This window comes from Asterias rubens, unplaced genomic scaffold (genome assembly GCF_902459465.1).
Source record: "Asterias rubens unplaced genomic scaffold, eAstRub1.3, whole genome shotgun sequence".
Lineage (NCBI taxonomy): Eukaryota > Metazoa > Echinodermata > Asteroidea > Forcipulatida > Asteriidae > Asterias > Asterias rubens.
Genome location: NW_022985707.1, coordinates 169855 through 188780, shown reverse-complemented (window position 1 = coordinate 188780; position 18926 = coordinate 169855). Strand labels below are relative to the sequence as shown.

General features: G+C 38.9%; 2 protein-coding genes across 3 annotated transcripts; both read right to left on the bottom strand.

Annotated features, from left to right (window-relative positions):
* On the bottom strand, positions 1-4057 carry LOC117305896. Its single transcript, XM_033790785.1, has 3 exons — positions 3791-4057; positions 1221-1449; positions 1-819 (listed from the first exon to the last, which is right to left on the bottom strand). Exons 1-3 carry the CDS (start codon positions 3906-3908, stop codon positions 582-584), a joined length of 585 nt encoding a protein of 194 aa, XP_033646676.1. The 5' UTR covers positions 3909-4057; the 3' UTR covers positions 1-581.
* A 4505-nt stretch (positions 4058-8562) lies between these two features.
* On the bottom strand, positions 8563-17749 carry LOC117305897. Of its 2 annotated transcripts, none has more exons than XM_033790786.1 (4): positions 17597-17749; positions 14251-14612; positions 13143-13209; positions 8563-8807 (listed from the first exon to the last, which is right to left on the bottom strand). In XM_033790786.1, the coding sequence occupies exons 2-4, from the start codon at positions 14396-14398 to the stop codon at positions 8633-8635; spliced, it is 390 nt and encodes a 129-aa protein (XP_033646677.1). In that variant the 5' UTR covers positions 14399-14612; positions 17597-17749; the 3' UTR covers positions 8563-8632. The 2 variants fall into 2 exon arrangements, with proteins under 2 accessions (XP_033646677.1, XP_033646678.1); XM_033790787.1 differs by lacking the exon at positions 8563-8807 and adding an exon at positions 10797-11502.
* Between the last annotated feature and the right edge of the window lie 1177 nt (positions 17750-18926).

Below are 18926 nucleotides of genomic sequence, written 5' to 3'. Positions count from 1 at the left end.
ATTGAAAATAATTTGATTCATTATAGAGCATAACAATATATGATAAAAATATATAAATCACTATTATTTACATCTTTCTAACCATATGCATTTTATAACAAACGGTTTCAAAAGCTTCTCATGGGCTAACTCAACCGAACCAAGTGTCCCATAAATGCTTTTTGAGCAAAACTTTCACTTTTCACAGTTTATATGGAAAACAACTATTTATAAATTACAAAAATTTGAATCTGACAAGTGGTTGCATGTCATTCAATAAACGTTTTAAATTCATTGCCATCTTGAAAGCTTCCTACACCCGGTTGTCATCACCCTGCACTTCATGCAGCCCACCACGAACAATCTGGGCCCAATTTCATTGCTCTGCTGACCATAAGCACAGAATCGGCGCTTTACGGAAGCAGAGAATTCTGTGCTATCGGCAAGCGTATGTCACGGGTTAGCGCGTAATCCACGTTACAGGCATTTCACGCTTTCAAGGATAGGGCACACATTTAGGGCTTGCACTGTAAGCGGAGAGTGGAGATCGTAAGCACAAAAATCGGCGGTAAGCAGTGCCATGAAATTGGGCTCTGGTTCCTTCAAAGGTAGACACTCATTTCTGGAGTTGTTCCCGGTTCTGGGTCTTTCATTCCTACCACTGTTGTTGCATTATGTAAACCATTGTTATCCTTGTTTGAAGAATCCCGATGGCTCTCCAGCATTTCAACGCGCTGGTGATTGTGCTGCTCTTGAGAGAGAATTTGTTCAGCAGAATTTGACCGGTCAAATTCTCTCGAACATTCATATTTGCTAGGGGCCTTTCGATTCTTGAATAGCCTGCAAATAAAAGTAGTAATTTTGGGGTTAAATGAAGAAGAAGGGGGTTAAATGACGAAGAAGAAGAAAATAGAAAGAGGATCTTGATCATCGAATCGAAAGTACAGCAACATGTGGTGGATGACTGCAACTCTTTGTTCAGAAGTGATATTTATGGCATGATGGACCCTTCCCATGAAGTATGCTAGCTGTATTCACGCATGCGTACATACCCTATTGGTTGGCAAATGCCGTAGATTTTTGCACTAAGCAGACGCGCAATCGCGTCTGCGTCACACACCCAATAGCCATGTACAAAACAGTGAGGTATTCCCTCATTTTGCCAACCAAAATGTAAGTGTGCACGCGCTGCGTGCATTTTACATATTTCATGGGAAGGGTCTATTAAGTCAAGTTCTTACCCTGTCTTCTTGCAGTACATGTGCAGTAGTACTGCTAGTGCTATTAATACTATCAGTAGGCCTGATAGGCATAGTATTACAACAATACATGTTTCATCACATGTACTTCCACCACTACCAGGACCAGACGGAGTAGAACTGCTCATAGTAGTCTCGTATGTCATATTAGCAGTAGCTACACTTATTGTAGGCACAGTGGTGGGACGGACACATGATGGCAGATCTGTATCTGTTGGATCAATAAGAATACAAGAGAGGGGTTGGAACCAAGGAGGCATATTGACCAGTCAGTTGCACATGTGTAGGCCCATCTTGTCAATCCAATAATCATCTGCTGAGAACTATTTAGGTCATAAATTCATATTAATAAATACCTTGGACGGTTTCAAGTCTCTGATTGGTCAAAACCTGGTCACGTGTGGGAGTGTTAACGGTGGTATAAAGACCGGCTTTGGAAAAATACAGAATAAGTGGCCACTAAATCAGCATACATTGTGTGAACCTTGCGCGTTGCACTGTATCGCACGCTTATTTATATCCCTGTTAGTTTCATTGCAACTTCGCGCACTTATGCGTACGCGCGCTGAAAATGTATCAATTTTGAGGGCGCGCATGTTACATGTGCACGCGTATAAACTGACGCCGAGCTCATGTGCGCGTTTACACGCACAAGGAACAGCTATCGTCCAATCATTTGCCTCCTTTGACCCCAGTGAAGGCGCTGAACAGATCATTATTTAAAAGAGTCACTGGTCTCGAAGATAATAATAATAACTTTCGATTTATATAGCGCCTAATAACTAACACTTAATTCTCTAAGCGCTTAACATTAGTGCCCTGGTCATAGGGCCAATAACATCCCTTTTTAATGTTTCTCAGCTCCCTTGGGAGAATACAACCTGGGCAACAGTTTATATCGCTCCAAAGGCTTTTTCATTCACAATATCAACCTCTACCCTCGCAGGTACCCATTTATTCCCCTGGGTGAAGAGAAGCAATTATAGTAAAGTATCTTGCTCAAGGACACAAGTGTCACGACCGGGATTCGAACCCACACTCCGGTGAAAACACACCAGAACTTGAATTCGATGCTCTTAACCACTCGGCCATGACACTCTACAGTAATGTGATTAACGCACGAAAGAGATGGGAACCATCAAAAGCTCAAATATGGCCCCTGAACATTTCTGGAAGTACCGCAGAGAGAAAAATCACAAAATTGCGACAATTTTAGCCGTTTAATTCGCTAAAAAAGGTATTTATTAATGGGAATAACAGTGTTCGTACCCAGTCTTCACTGCGTGGTAATGACCTTGGTTGGTGGCTGGTGCTGTTAACGGACCTTATTACCTCGCAGTGAAGACCAGGTACTCGCACTGTTATTCCCTAATTAATAATTACCTTGGACAGTTTCAAGTCTCTGATTGGTCAAGACCCGATCACGTGGGCATGTATTAACGGATGATAAAGGACCGGCTTTGGAAAACAGCGAATAAATGACCCCTAAACCAGCATACATTGTGTAAAACTAGTTTGCGCTTTGCACTGTATGGCATGCCTATGCGCACATGCGCATTCACACTGAAAATGTATTAAAAAAATGTAAAAAAGGTGCGCGCGTATAAACTCATTTGTTCACATATGGTCTTGTTTACAGCGACATGCTACATGGACACCGAGCTCATGTGCGCATTTTAATGCACAAAAAACAGCTATCGATCCCAGTAAGGGTGCTTAACACTAACAGTGAGTCACTGGTCTCGAAATAGACTAGACTCTCAGTAATGCGATTAACGCACAAAAAAGATGAGAACCATCAAAAGCTAAAATATGGCCCCTGAACATATCTACTGGAAGTATCGTCGAAAGAAAAGTCACAACATTTTTCAAAATTTTAGCTGTTTATTTCATTAAAAAGGTATTTATTAATGGGAACAGTGTTCGGACCCGGCCATCACTGCGTGGTAATGACCTTGGTTGGTGGTTGGCGCTGTCATGATTTATGAAATCCATACAAATATTCCTTTTTTTTTCACCGTGGTCAAGTGGTAAAACTGCAGGACTTGCAAACACAAGGTTGTGGGTTCGAATCCTCTAGCTAACATTGATTTCACAATGACTAAATTAAATATTGTTGTCTAGTTACTGTATCACAATTTCTTGATTTGTGTAAATCATAATCATAGACATTCCACCAATGTTTGTATGAGAGAGATTGGCAGTTGCCAGCTTGGTGTCACCATGGAGGTAGCTACCTCCATGGTGTCACAGAGGTAGAATTCTACCTCAATGGTGTTTCCTTTGCGGGAGTTTGCCGAACTCCTTTGATGAACATTCAAACACACACTGTCCTACACCACTGCACTGTTAACAATAATAATACTATAATAGTGTTAGTCATTGAATGTTTAGTGCAGATGTACTTTGTGCCTCACATCCATCATCTAATCACATCAGCATGTACTGTGACAGCTGAGTAATACGGCTTATGAATATTTTGTAATTCAACAATCTGTCGAACTTGTTTATCAAATGTTATAATAAAATGAGAAGTAAAATCAAACACCTACAGTTACTGCAGCTGAATAGTGGTGGAAGTTCAGGCGGCGGTAATGACATGCAGGACACATTGTGGCAAACTGTTTCATTCATGGCTAGCATGGGGCTGCAGAAGTTGACGGTGGCCATGATGTGCGACAGTCCAGTTAAGTGGGTCCAGTGATCAATTCACATGTAGCATGTCCCGAGGGATTCCTGCACTTCCTGATGAAGAACACTGGACCAAACTGCAGTCTACACGTCGCGTAGCGGTGGAGCCTACACTGATAAAATGCCTGATCTAGTAGCGCGCTGCGACATCTATCGGAGTTAGTACTTATAAACAAAAAAGAACGCCCTCTGGAGGTTGCATTTGCCTTTTGTCTAAGCGATCGTGGCTTGGAGTAGAGCCGCGATCCCAAGCGACTGGAACAGGAGACCACGAAGTGGGGAGCGCGTGGTCTCTCGTTCCAGTCGCTCCTACAACACGAAGGCCTTGACAAAAGGCTAGAGGGTGCACTGCTTTTCTATAGACCTCATCTAGATGCTGAACAGGCTTAGATAAGAACCCACAAATGTAGACCTTCATTTGTTGATAAAAACTGGCTAAGAAAAATGAGTTTGCATTTTTGTGGATGGTTTCCAACTCAACTTTTGTTCAGCAATGACATTTTTATGAAATTGTTATAGTTGTCATTTACATGGTCGGCCAAATGTTAGCAAAACATTTAATTGTGTTAACAGATTCTAGAAATGAATTCACTGAACATTTTCTGCAAACTGTAGGCCCTGCCTCCCAGGATTTGTTGCTTTGTTAATTCAACACTATTTTTGAATAGTGATAATCCCAACAAACTGTGGTCATGTGTTTTGTTTGCATTTATTTATGACTTTCCATAGTTCACCAACCTAGGTGCCACACTACATCTAAAACACATTAACAATGACAATTCAAAACAAACAACACAGTGCATTTACTTTCTAGTATGCTTCAGTTTATTTAGAACATCCAAAAGAAAAGCAAATGTAATTGAACTTTTATGTAATATTAATACAGATTAAAACAAAAGTTTTACTTCCATTGCATGCTTCAGAGCCGAAAGATGTAGAACAGTAAAATCATGGATTTACCAGTTGTTTATGTAAACGAAAAAATGTTAAAACAAAAAGTTCCAAAACCACAACCAGACAAGCAGTACTGCCTAAAACTAACATAACTTTGCTGCAGCCTATAATTTTGTCTATGCAACTATGAGCTGAAACGTTGCATGGGTGTACCTTGGCTTCCTTCAAACAAAACATGAAGGTGAAATATTTCACATTGGTTTGACCAGCTTTCATACCTGGAATTACAGTGAGGCAACAGCCTTTGTGGCCCCTAGTCCTCGCCTTGGTGCCCCCACCCTTCAAACGGGCATCACGAGGATGGAGGTAGTCCACCTTGTTGGATAGGGCTCACTTTTATCATCGGTGTTTCTATCAAATGGCGACTACGATAAGAGTAAAGACTGACGGTAAAAGAGAGCCAACAGCCCAACAAGGTGGGCTAGATGAATGGGTTTTGATTATCGCAATTTGCAACACTCGGCTTAGGTTTTGTCGCACTAATATGCATCCCTACTAAAACAAAGCTGCCGGTACGGTAGTCAATATCACACACCAGTGAAATACACAAACTCTTTAACACATTGATTTAACGATTATAAACAACATGATTCCTGTTAAATAAATCTTTATATTTAATATGGAGTTCTAAAAAGCACGCACTGATGCCTCTGAGCACTTAAAGTCTTACATTCTTCATGTAAAATAACTTGTTACATTTCAGACAATATTTACAAAATTCCCTGGAATGGAACTTGGAACCTGACTTGATCTTTGCCCCCCCCCCCCTCAAAAAAGCAAAGCAAACAAACATCCATTGTGCAAAAGAGTATTTTCAGTCATGTATAATACTATGTAAAGCTTTAAATATTAATTAAAGTAAAACAAATTTTGTCTTACCATTGGAAATAGTCTAAAAGGCACGGTTCACTTTTTAAAATTGTCAAAGACCAGTATTCTCACTTGGTGTGTCCCAACATAATGCATAAAATAACAAACACAAATTTGACTCAATTTGACATCAAAGTTGAGAGAGAATAATTAATGAAAAACGCCCTTGTTGCACAAACTTGTGTGCTTTAGATGCATGATAAAAGGCTTGAAGTATTTTAATATTTGAGGGAGAAATGACCTCTTTCTCAAAAACTAAGTTGCTGCAGCCGTTTCTCACAATATTTTATATTATTAACAGCTCTCTGTTGTAAGTGACCAGTGTTATATGATGGGTCAGTGCAAATGCTTCTTGTCAGGCCGTCAAGAGTCACATGATTTTATACGCCCTCTAGTTCAACACATGAGTCAGTCAAAACCATGACGTAACGTACCATGTTTCTATTTTATGTCCACTTCCTTCCTCCATGGTTATTATAATGTGCAGACAATTATGTAGGCACTATACTGTCCCATGTGAATAGGAGACTTTCCAACGCTAGATGGCAGCAGACATACCGGGTAAATTTCCATTGTTTACGTAGTTCTGAACATGCGCATAATTCTGAGAACAATGGATTTACCCGGTAAGTCTGCTGCCCTCTATCGTCCCAGAAAGTCTCCCATTAAGTCTTACTTTCTTTGTGTAAAAGTTACAACAATTATCGTGCTGAATACAATTAAATAAATTCACAAGCTGAGTCACACCTGAACCTATTATATAGACCTTTATCGTGATGTCTCAATCTTGGTCATGTTCCTTGTATCGAATAACAACAAATGAATGCTAAAAATAAATGTGCAAATAGGAGCCAGACTATTTTGTTCTAGCCTCAATTTGGTTACATTGATGTCAATGGGAAAAGTTCAAGACGGCTACACCATGATAAAGGTCTATAGTGCCATTTGCACTGGGACAAATGTACTGTATAATATGAATAAGTACCAGTGTGTTCCAAAATCTAGTCTTTAATAATACATTAGTGTAGGGACCTATCACTTAAAATCTTAGCATTCACAACGCAGCATAAAAAACCAAGAGTAGCCACATAGTACACTTAAAATACTCTCAAAGACTCTGGACACTATTGGTAATTGTCAAAGACCAGTCTTTTCACTTGGTGTATCTCAACATATGCATAAAATAACAAACCTCATCGAAGTTGCAAGATAATAATGATAGAAAAAACACTCTTCCTTGTCAGACTAAGATGTGTGCTTTCAAGACCTCAAAATCTAATTCTGAGGTCTCGAAATCAAATTTGAGGAAAATTACTTCTTTCTTGAAAACTACGTCACTTCAGAGGGAGCCGTTTCTCACAATGTTTTATACTATCAACAGCTCTCCATTACATGTTACCAAGAAAGTTTTTGTATGCTAACAATTATTTGTAATAGTTACCAATGAGTGTCCACTGCCTTTAAAATTGATGGCAATAAAAAGTTACTTGGTTAAAAGTCTACAGCAGCTTTCGTTAGTATAAAGCATTTTGAGAATCATTTCACTTTGATGTAATGTGGTAAAGAGGGAAAGCAAGCTGTAATCCCCAAACATTTGAATGTGAGAAGCATTACTGGCAGTAACATCTCTCACATTCCGATTCCTATTAGGGATTATTCTTTGTGCATGGACATTGCTCCAGAATTTTGAGGTCATCTCAAAAAAACATGAGCACCTTTTGAAATGAAATTTTCTCAGGTTAGTTTTATTGTATATATAAAAAATCTTTATTTAAAAGTATACTTTCGTTTTAAAGGTGTACACAGACACAGTTTCACTGTAAGGTTATCTCAAAATAGTGTTGTTTTACAACAGGAAATAAAGGGGGTCAGAAATATACATTGCATTTTTAAATGTACACAAATTATTTTTAATTCTTTTGAAGAATCAACTACAATACTAACACTAGTTTCAGACAGGTGCGCCAGAGTCGCGCCAACCAAATAGATTAGGAGCGACTCTACGTCAACCCAAATAAATGTTTGTGTCTGCCAGGCTAACTTAACAAAATTTACATTGGATCAGCTCATGACAAGATCGACGTCTAACCCTAGACACTCCAGAGTCGTTCTTAAAGACTACAACAGTCGATCTTTCGAATTCTACTAGCGCGTCCAGTCGCCCACTCACTGTTTCAGCTGTCAAACTTTTTCATGTACTTTGAGTGAAAGCTAATAAGAGTGAGTCTCCTTGGTGATGAGACATATAACTGACAGTTTGACCATCACTGAATTATTATCACTGGTTTTTACCCCATAGTTACAATGTGTAGACAGTAAAACCCTGTCTACATGATTGAATTTTATACTAATTTTCTGTCATAGTAATTTTAACACCTCTGAATTTATGCGACTTAAAAAGAAAAATCATGTTTAAAAAATATATAAAGTTGTTTGGGGGGGCTGACTCCGCCTACCCCTTTTGTGACGTCCATCGAGGCAGACTTTGCCTGCAATGCGTATAGTAAACACACGTGCAAAGTACATGTACTTCCAAGTCGTGAGTTGGTACGTTTGCATTCAGCAGCAATACACCTGGTCGGCATTGCCGGAAAAAAACAAAACAAATGACTTGTACGTACAAATGACGTACAAACTCATGACTTGGTCCGTACATGTACTTTGCAATTGTGTTTACTCTACGCATTACAGGCAAAGTCTGCCTCGATTGACGTCACGAACAGCGCCCTCTCGGGTCGGGGTCTACTCTTAAATTTGTAAATAACATAAGAACTGATTTTTTAAAACCTTAGTTAACTGTTTATTCACATTCCACTCATCAAAACACATAAATTAGTGACAAAAGCTTTATTTTGAAAAAATACCACTTCCAGGTGACTTTAATTCCTTATGTGTACTGCCTCATCGCCACACTCCCCGCTATTGCCTGCCTGTGTGCTGCCTGCTGGAGCACTGTCCAATTGTGAAGAATCTGGGTGGTCTGTTAACTCAATACTTTCCATATCACATGAAGACCCACCAAGTTCCTCAATAAAAGGGAATACATGCCATTTCCTGGTGAAAAGAAAACGGAAGCCATCGATATTTTGATGTCCGGTTTTAAGTGGTAAATGTACGGTATCTTAGCTGGTGGGCTATTTCTTGCTTAGTAAGAGTTTTCTGTGCTTAGCAAGATTTTGTGCTTGTGTATGCTTTATGAAATAGTGCCTTGATGATCATTTGGCAAGGTTTGCGGTTCCACCAGGCTTGTATGCTTCGTTTTTGATGGAGGCAATCACCTTTGTTGCCTCTGTGAAGCATCAGGCCTGCACCATAAGCACTTGGATAGCAAGCAGTAGGCCCCCTACAGTTCCATATTGATTTTACATTCAGGACGGACACATAATAAGTGTCTATACAAACTTTAAAAAAATGCAATCTTGAATAAATACAGTACCAGGATCTTACAAACCTTTTAACAATAATAAAATATACAATCTTGATAAACATATTAATTTTGTTTTGTTTACCCATTAACCAATGTGTGTTAGCACTGTACACTCAGCACTTTCCCGAGTCCCTGGAAAAAATATCACAGGCATGTTACTCGGGTGGGATTCAAACCCACGACCCTTGCAATTCTAGAGCAGTGTCTTACCAACTAGACTACCGAGGTTGCCCGGCAGCTAGTGGCAGTTCGAATCCTATGTTTTGGCAGCGGGTATCACATCGATAAATAATAGATGTTTAATTTTGATAAATATAGTTCTTACACACAAAGAAGAAAACCATACATTTTATGAATTATATTTTACAGTGGAGGTAATCTAAGAACGAGTGATGAAGTGCTTGTTAGAAAAAACTGTGTTATAAATTGGATGGCAAATAGGAAAACAAAATTACAAAAATAAAAGGCGAATAAATATGTTTAAAGACACTGGACACTATTGGTAATTGTCAAAGACCAGTCCTCTCACTTGGACCTTGGTGTATCTCAACATATGCATAAAATAACAAACCTGTGAAAATTTGAGCTCAATCGGTCGTCGAAGTTGCGAGATAATAATGACAAAAAAAACACCCTTGTCACACGAAGTTGTGTGCTTTCAGATGCTTGATTTCGAGACCTCAAATTCTAAATCCGAGGTCTCAAAATCAAATTACTTCTTTCTACGTTACTTCAGAGGGAGCCGTTTCTCACAATGTTTTTTACCATCAACCTCTACCCATTACTCTTTACCAAGTAAGGTTTAATGCTAATAATTATGTCGAGTAATTACCAAAAGTGTCCACTGCCTTTAAAAAATGTTGTTTCTCTCTCTATAGACCGTATCGAATAACCCCTTTGTTGATGAAAGTGGTAATATTGTAGGGCAGGCCGAATGCATGTCAAAACCCGTACATCAATGAACACGCAGCACGCAGCGTTCCCAGTTTGATTTCTATGGAACATGCACGCACACCTACACGCACGCGCTTACTGACACCATGTAATAGGGCAGATGTTTGAATTAGTGACGTCATAAAATACGGTCTATACAGCATGAAAAATGAAACAATATTTAGTATTAATTAACTTCAAAATCAAACAGCAACCCAACCTTTGGTTTAAAAACACAAAAATATCGCAAAAAAAATGCTTGCAAGTTGTAAATAACCACTAAATGTACATGGAGAGGGGAAAATATAAACACCACGGTGATAAGTGAAAGAAACGCACACTCGGAATGAAATAACTTTTAAAGGATTTGGGTACTTTTTGTAACACAAAACACAATGTCCACAGATTTACATTAAATTTACACTGTTTGAAGATAATGATAGTAGAAAGCGTATACCTTAAAGTATTAGTTGCTGAGGTGCTGTAGTTTTTGAGAAATGAGTAAAACAATGTCATGAAAGTACGTTTTTACATTCTAAAATTTTTGTCTCATGATCACTGGGACGAAAATTATTTCCATGACAACATTGTTTTACTCATTTCTCAAAAAATACAGCACCTCAGCAAGTAATAGTTTCAGTGAAGCTTTCTACCATCATTATCTTCAAACTGTGTATGTTTAATGTAAATCTGTGGACGTTGTGTTTTTTGTCCTACAAAAAGTACATAGACCCTTTAAACAAAATACACACAACTGATAGGTCTAACTTACAAACTTCTGAAAACCTTCCCACACCTAAAGCAACATTACAGAATTGGTTTTCGTTGACAAAACAGTTGTTTGTAGTGTGAGCACTTTAGGTACCTCATGTACATAAACTGACAAACCTATAGTAGTACAGGGATTGAATGGCCGTCTGGGTCACGACAAATAGATACCCATTCAATTTGTTAAATTTTAATAAAACGCTCACTGAGCCGATTACCTTTTGCTATACCATTTGGCTATGCCCCAGGCACATTGTGCATGATCTCAATACCCAAGAGGTAGACAAAGATTTGATGATGCAAAAGCAGGAAAAAAAAAATTGATTTCCATGTTGTTGTTGGTTTTTTTTTTTTTTTTTGGGGGGGGGGGGCGCAAAGTGAACCGAACCGAAATAATCAAAAATAAGATGAGTGACAGATCCAACATGAGCATGAAGGAGGGTCATGAACGTGGTGTGTGTATGAAGCCCTTGGGTTCGGGGGTGTCTCAGGGCTTGGCTGTAGTAGACATGCCGGCTTTACTGTGCATCTAATGGAATGTTGCGGTTGGACGTTGGTTGAGCGGCAGATGCATCATTTACTACACCATGCCTATTATCTCTCACTCGGTAGCATTTCCTCCTGTGGTTATGTGTTAAGAGAAATTAACAAAATCAAGTACAAAGAAAAAGAAGGGTGCAAGCTCTTCATAATTAAAGCCACCGTACACCATTGGGCTGGACTACCACTTGGGTAGGAAAAAATAATCTGGCCAGTCATTTCAAAACAGTGCAGTTAAGCCCCAAATGACAGGGGCCCAGAGGTCAAAGGCGGGGAAAGAGATCACTCAGCCAACTTCATCTTCCTTAAAAAAGTGTAGGCCTTTATAAGCATTATACTTTTTAAAAGCAACAATAGAAAACCACTGCTTGCTGATTTCTCTAAATTAGTGTGTGCATATTTGTCAATGCAAACAACAAACATCAACCATCACCAATTAATTTCACAGCATGAAAAGGAGAGGTACATGTAAGCATGGTAAGGAGAGACAAAACTCTTCCCAGAACCCATGGTGTGCAAAAGCTTTTAAAGAAGACAGGGTTAATGTGCAAAGTGTTCAGAACAAATATCTTACAAAGAGTTGATAATTAGGAATAACTTCAGGAAGGGGGACAGTGACACATTGTTTTTAAAACACAAGAACCGTTCTTTCTCTCTGTTGACCATGGCCTTATAGTGTACTTACACGTGCCTATCATGGTCTGCCTTTTTGAGAGTCAAAACGTAACAATAGCCTTCTGAAATGTTTGTGAACAATGGCTGATAATGGAGTGCGTACAGTGTTCACTTGAATTGCAGGCAACAGGTACATACTACATGTTATGCGAATGTTTTGAATTGAATATGAAGTATTTTTAAAATAAAATGAATGTGGACAAGTCGTTAAATGTCTGTCCCGGTGATAGCGTTCCCAATCTCCCCGCCATTCCTACGGTATTCTTGCGAGACTGCTGGCCCCGCGAGACTACTGCTCTCACGACTACGGTCCCATTTAATGGGGAGTAGAAGTCGTCAACCAGCAGTTCGCGCGAGAGCAGTGATATCGCAAGAGCACCGCCACACCTCGACTTTCTCACCACGGCAGACATTAACGACTTGTCCACAAGTCTACTCAAGGCGCAGAGAAGGAAGCAGGAACAATGTAAACAAAACAGGATATATCCGTAATAAGACAAATTAGGAAAACAAAATAATTAACAATGGAACGCAACAAAACTATGAATTAAAGAAATACATCTTGAAAGGGTGAGTTTTTTTGAAAGTAACTTTGCAAGTCTGAACATTAGAAATATAACAAATATCTTAAGCAAGTTCACTCCAGAGAAAAGATCCAGCATTTACGAATAAACTGGCCTGCGACAATCAAATGTCATTGGTCATATACACCAAATTCTCTCATTGCAATTAAAACATCAGGAAGGTGTGGAGTAGTCTTCCTTACCACTGCAAATACGACATATTCTTTTAAAACTGCCCTCAAAGCTCACCTCTTTGAAGAAGTGTTGACCAGCGACTCTCAACATACTTTTTCTGTTCCTTTCTTTTGAACTGTTTATTTGTATCATTAGCGAGCGCAATGAGGCCCTTTTTTTTGTGGCGGATACCGGCGCCTAAGACTCCCTTTGTATTATTATTATTAGAAAGTAAACACAAATTAACAGATTGTCAGTAAACGTATAAAGCTTTTCTAGAATATCCAATTTAATGTAGTGAATACTCACAAGTAACACGCCAGGCAACAACTTATGGGAATTAACAGCAGCAACATCAATAACCACCATGAGCAACCTGGAAGAAGAAAAAGGAGTTAGAATTGGAATTTCAGAGGACGCCTAATTTCAGAGGGGTGTCATCAACCAAATTAACTAACGATAGGGAGGATCACCCAGCCACATCAACGCAAATTTAATGTAATTTTGGCTGGTAACCTGATTCTGCTAAGCAATACTACTCTGTGCTTAGCAAAGTTTTTTGCTTACAGGCATTTATCAAATTGGGCCCAAGGCTTCATGAATTTAGTCTACTGTTAAACAGGTCCCAATGTTTGCATCCGCTAGAGACTTGCACATTTATGGAGTCTGTTCCAAAGTGATGGGCCAGATCTGGAAGACAATGGACATCCCCGAGAAAAATAAAAGAGTTTTTACATGGGATTAATGTGCCTTAGTAATTTGTTGTACTCGCTTTGAAAATCCTCAAGCAAAATTGTAGTTGGGCTTGTTCGATGGATTACAGTACTCATTCTCATGACAGAGCTTTCTCTAACATTGCATCTTTGGAACTCACTGCCGCTTGACCACAGAACACAGAGCAGTCCTTCAATCTTCAAACAACAGCTCGAAACTCACCTCTTCAATTCAAACAAGCATTTTAAATCCTGGACTTTTGATTTTGACTTTGCAAACTGGCGCCCTTGAATGACATTTTTGGGGGTCAGATACTTTGCTCTTAATAAGTGCTGTGTTTATCATGGAGTCTTTTTCAAATGACTGTCAGTGTAACATCTGCTGAGTCCCCAGCCGTGACAGTGTGTCTATAAGTAAAAAACTTAACCATTGCTTTGTCCTTTGGATGGGACGTAAAGATGTTGGTCCCATGTGCTGTGTAACGCATGTTAAAGAACCCAGTGCACTTATTGAAAAAAGAAGGGGTTCGCCCCGGTGTTACTGGCTGTGGCTGCTTAATGCACCCTTATGAGGTGCTACATAGTTGGGTCTCAGAATTCATCACTGCAATGACCTATCTTTCTGGATATCTCAGCGCCTTGAGTACCTTGTTTGGTAGATACGTGCCCTATACAAGACATTGATATTATTAATATGTACTTACCGAAAGTACGGCAAGTACCGTAAGTACCGTCACATTCGATTGGGATGTCTGGTAACTTGGGGAAGTTTGCATATAGTTCATTACAAGCCTCGACAGTGAAGCAGGAGTTATCATCTGGACGACAATACATGTTTGCCATATCGTTCATGTTTGATAATAGTTTCACCCAAGGTGAATCACCAGTTAAAAAACCCACTGCAAGACTCGAGTTAACTTGTGCCTTTCGTTGAGCGGAAGACCCACTTGGTCGTCTAACCCGTTGATAAAGAAGAGATGAATCCAAAGTTTTATTCCACAATGAAACTTTTGTAACTCAAGCTCCTTGGAAAATTACCCAAAGCTACATGTGTCGTGTCACCATGCTGAAATGAGGAAATGAAACAAAACAATGTTAGCTTTCAAGGAAAACAAAGAAAAGCAAGTCCACTTCCCAACAAAGGCAAAAAATTACATCTGTGGTCACTGATTTAGCAAAATCTAATAAAAAAAACAATGAAAGTCCTGGTTAAAAGAAAACAAAAAACAAAACGAATGTGACGGACGACGTCATCCTTAACAATTGTGCGCAATAACTGTAATCAAAGGATCAGCGCATGGAAGCAGAGAAGGGTATTCCACAGATAAGCAGGGAGTTTTTGCTTGTGCGCATACTCTACATTACGAGGCATTCTTTGCTTAAATAGCTAGTAGCACAGAAATTCAGGGGTATTATACAATCAATCAATCAATCAATCAATGAAAATTTATTTTCATGTCGCCATAACAATTTAAGCATACACTAGAAAACACGTATTTAGTGATGAGTATCATAATGAAGGACGGATGCATTGTATAGAAATTTGAAGATAATAACTACAGAAATTAACGTACTAGTTAACATGCAGGGAATAGGTTAAGCAACTATTTAGAATGACAGGAAGGCATATAAATAATTTAGAAATAGAATGACAAGAAACACTCACAGTCAAACACACACACACACACGACACAAAATTAAGTAAATAAATAAACAAAGCCGCACCAACTGGAAAGAACAGCCATGTTTCCTGGTTTGTATGGACTACTTAGAGACATTCATTCCTGTTATTTGATGACAGCATTTCCTTATATTTTGTTTTAGTTAGTTAGAGTTAGAGTAAAACTTCAATGCACACGTTGCAATTGGGCGATTGTTGAGTTGGGATGGAACACAGTCATGGAGTATGTACTGTATGATGTTGCTAGCTAAGCTACTCATGACTCATGATGATCATAATGTTTTTTTATAATTTCTAACATTTTTACAAATTAACAAATTGGAATTTTTTTATGGTAGACCCAGTGACTGGGGCGCTGTACTCCTTTTTTCGAATTCTTTTCGTATCGGTCATGGCATGCTAGTACGACCGATAATGACAACATTTCGAAAAAAGGAGTACCAGGGCCCCAAGTACTTACTACTGGGTCTAATTATGGTTAATTTAAATTAAAATCAGCAATGTTACCAATAGAATAGTACTATAAACAATTCATTCTCAGTCATTTTCTTTCACTCTCACTGAGTCATAATAGTCATTATAGCGCCTAGGCTAGTTGCGATAGCGTAACCGTCCTCCTACCTGACGGCCGCAAGTCCAAGTGGAGGAGGGTTACGTTATTGCAACTTCAGCGCCCTACCCCTATCCTAGTGTCATGAGTGTACAATGATGTAGCAGTAGTACAGTAGTGCTGTACTACTACTGAGTAGTTAGAATTAGATTAGGCATTAGAAGTTGGAACTATGAAGTTCGTTCCGCTATTGTAGAAGCCAAGTGTGTAACGTAGTGGAGACGATACCGACGAATAGTTCTAAGATTTAAGAGTAAGTATCGTAGCGTCATACGTTATCGACCCTCATATGTTTTCGAACCCCAACTTTGATTCCCGTTTACGGCGAGATTGTGCAAGCTGCACCGGTGACAGAAGCTATGCAGTTTACTCACGGTCTGTATTTTCATCTGGCTTAATCATGCTGAGAATAAAGTTTCCTGTCGTTGGTTATGCCCAAACATTATAAAATGATTGATTTTTGGTACAAATCACTAGTGCATTATTATGCCAACATTCAAATGAGTCAAAGAAACATCATCCAACCTCAAAAGTTCAAAACAAAATTACTATCTGCTAGATTGAGTTTTATTCTGCTTTAGTCACTAGATGGATCATGTGAGGTGGTTACTATTTGGGATTCTATGGTGTGCCAATATGGCGAAAAAAATAAAATATTTTAAGTGAAAATTACAAAAAACAGCATACTGTAACAAATTCCGATGAGCGTAATAAATATTAAGTCTATATTAAAGAGAAAACATCATAGATTGGTTTCTTATCTCCTGAAACCAAACGTTACTGGTCTGAAATGGGGGAAAACGGATTGTTATGAAGTGTGTGTGCTTCAAGGGCGGTGGGGTGTTTTACTTTCATGCCTTTGATATCTCTGGATTCTAATATACTCATAGTAGCCATATAAATGCCTTAGAACAAAAATGTAATTAAATTTTTTAAGTAGTAATTGACTAATATTTTTGATTTATTCTGCACGCCGGACACGGTCAATATTTCATTCGGATACTTATTGGTGTGTACCATTTTTTTACCAATAAACCCCAGACGTTTGAGAATAAGTGTCCACACGCCATACTAGCTTCTGAATATTCAATAAAATACCAACCAATGAAAGGTGTGAAAACATATGACGTTGCTCCAATGTCGTGCATGCATTTAAGCACTGTTAATGGCCGACTGTCTCTCGCAGCGTAAAACCAAAACTTTAAAAACTTCAACACACCATGTGAAGTGTAAGTGTTATTGTTAAAAAAATTGATAGATGATTTGAACAAAAAAACATTCAGATTTTAATTGTGAATTGTTTTCCTGTTATCCTACTGAAAACACATGACACCAGGATAACTAGGTAGGATAGGAGTAAACATTAAAATAACACAGCGCCTCAGTAAGTTTATGATCAGTTACTGGGCTGGGATGGGTCTAACTAATGATAATTTAATGGTCAATGATTCAATAATTGATAAAATGATAGAGAATAGCAAAATACGTCGTCATCTCGAAAACTAGCCCCACTTTTGTGGGCAAGGCTAGTGTAGCCACTCAGTAGTCATGGTACTTTTGGTAGTACTCGTACTACGTACATGTATGATGGGTGGGGTTAATAATACTCGAAAACCTGTCATCATATTCACTTTATTTGAGACGCCGCTGAACCTGAACCGAAGACCAGATCAGATGATTCAGCTGAGAGAGATAATGTATTCGAGAAATAGACAGGGAAAATGTGAAATGGTAATATTTAAAGAGCTAGCAAACATACCTTCTCAATATAACCTCAATCAATCAATTAATTCTCTTCTTATTTACAATATTAGTTTATTGTCGCACTAGGTCGGTTTCAGGATGTAGTATCTGAAAATACACAGCAGTACCAGCACACCGCACAAACGGTTCCCAGCCAACACACACAGACTGTGATTTGGAACGCGAGTGGCCTTTACCATGCTGGGGGAAAAAAATTCGCGAGCCGCGGCCTCCGACACCTTCCTTGACAGTAGAGCGCCACCAATCGCCTACTGAGGGGGAGCTAGCACAAGAACAAAACTCTGGAATACTGTTCTTTTGAATGCCGACCTCAAATCCCCCAAATTGCCCTTTTTTATGGCAAATTTCTGGATTTTGTTTTATTTCAAGTTCTTAATGGTGAAATTAACATTTGGAATTCCATGTCGCACAAGAAGTCACCTCAAGCATAGAGTGCCTCAAGCATCTCGATCTCGATCGGGGGGGGGGGGGGGGGTCCTGAGTCCCTTGTTGACATCGCAGAGTTGAACAAAGGAGATTTGCCGATTGCAGGTGTTTACACACTTCTACTGAAGCTTTGTATTGAAGAAAAAATACAAATTAATAATCTTGGCTACAATGATCATTGTGAATTAAACAATTATTCAGAAAAGTCGAAACGAAGACCCCCGGTCCCCTGAGTCAAGACTCGATCTCAGTTTATAGTTTGTTTGGTCTTTGTTTTTATAATTTGAGGAATTTTTTTGTGGTTTGATATAATTATAGCCAATGACAATCTTATAGCAAAATGACAGCTGTGTGATCTCAGGGTTGGAAGCCGTCTGGCTGGGCATGTATATGCGTAAATGAAGATGGCAACATTTTGTACAAAAAGGCTCGCAGCATTCTGGTTGAGTAGCGGAATGTTTTGTTCGCCCCCTTTTTTTTACAATTTGTTTGTTGATCCAAAACTGATGTGACGTATCAGTTTTAATTGCCATTTCAGATTCATTACACACAACGAATTTCGGAACCGTTTAAAGGCAGTAGACACTATTTTGGTAATTACTCAAAATAATTATTAGCATAAAACCATTCTTGATTACGAGTAGGCTAATGGGAAGAGGTTGATGGTGTAAAACATTGTGAGAAACGGCGGGCTCCCTCTGAAGTGACGCAGTTTTCGAGAAAGAAGTAATTTATATCGAATTTGATTTCGAGACCTTAGATTTAGATTCTGAAGTCTCGAAATCAAGCATCTGAAATCGCACAACTCCGCGTGACAAGGGTGTTTTTTCTTTCATTATTGTCTCCCAACCTTGATGACCGATCATCATGGAGCTCAAATTTTCACAGGCTTGTTATTT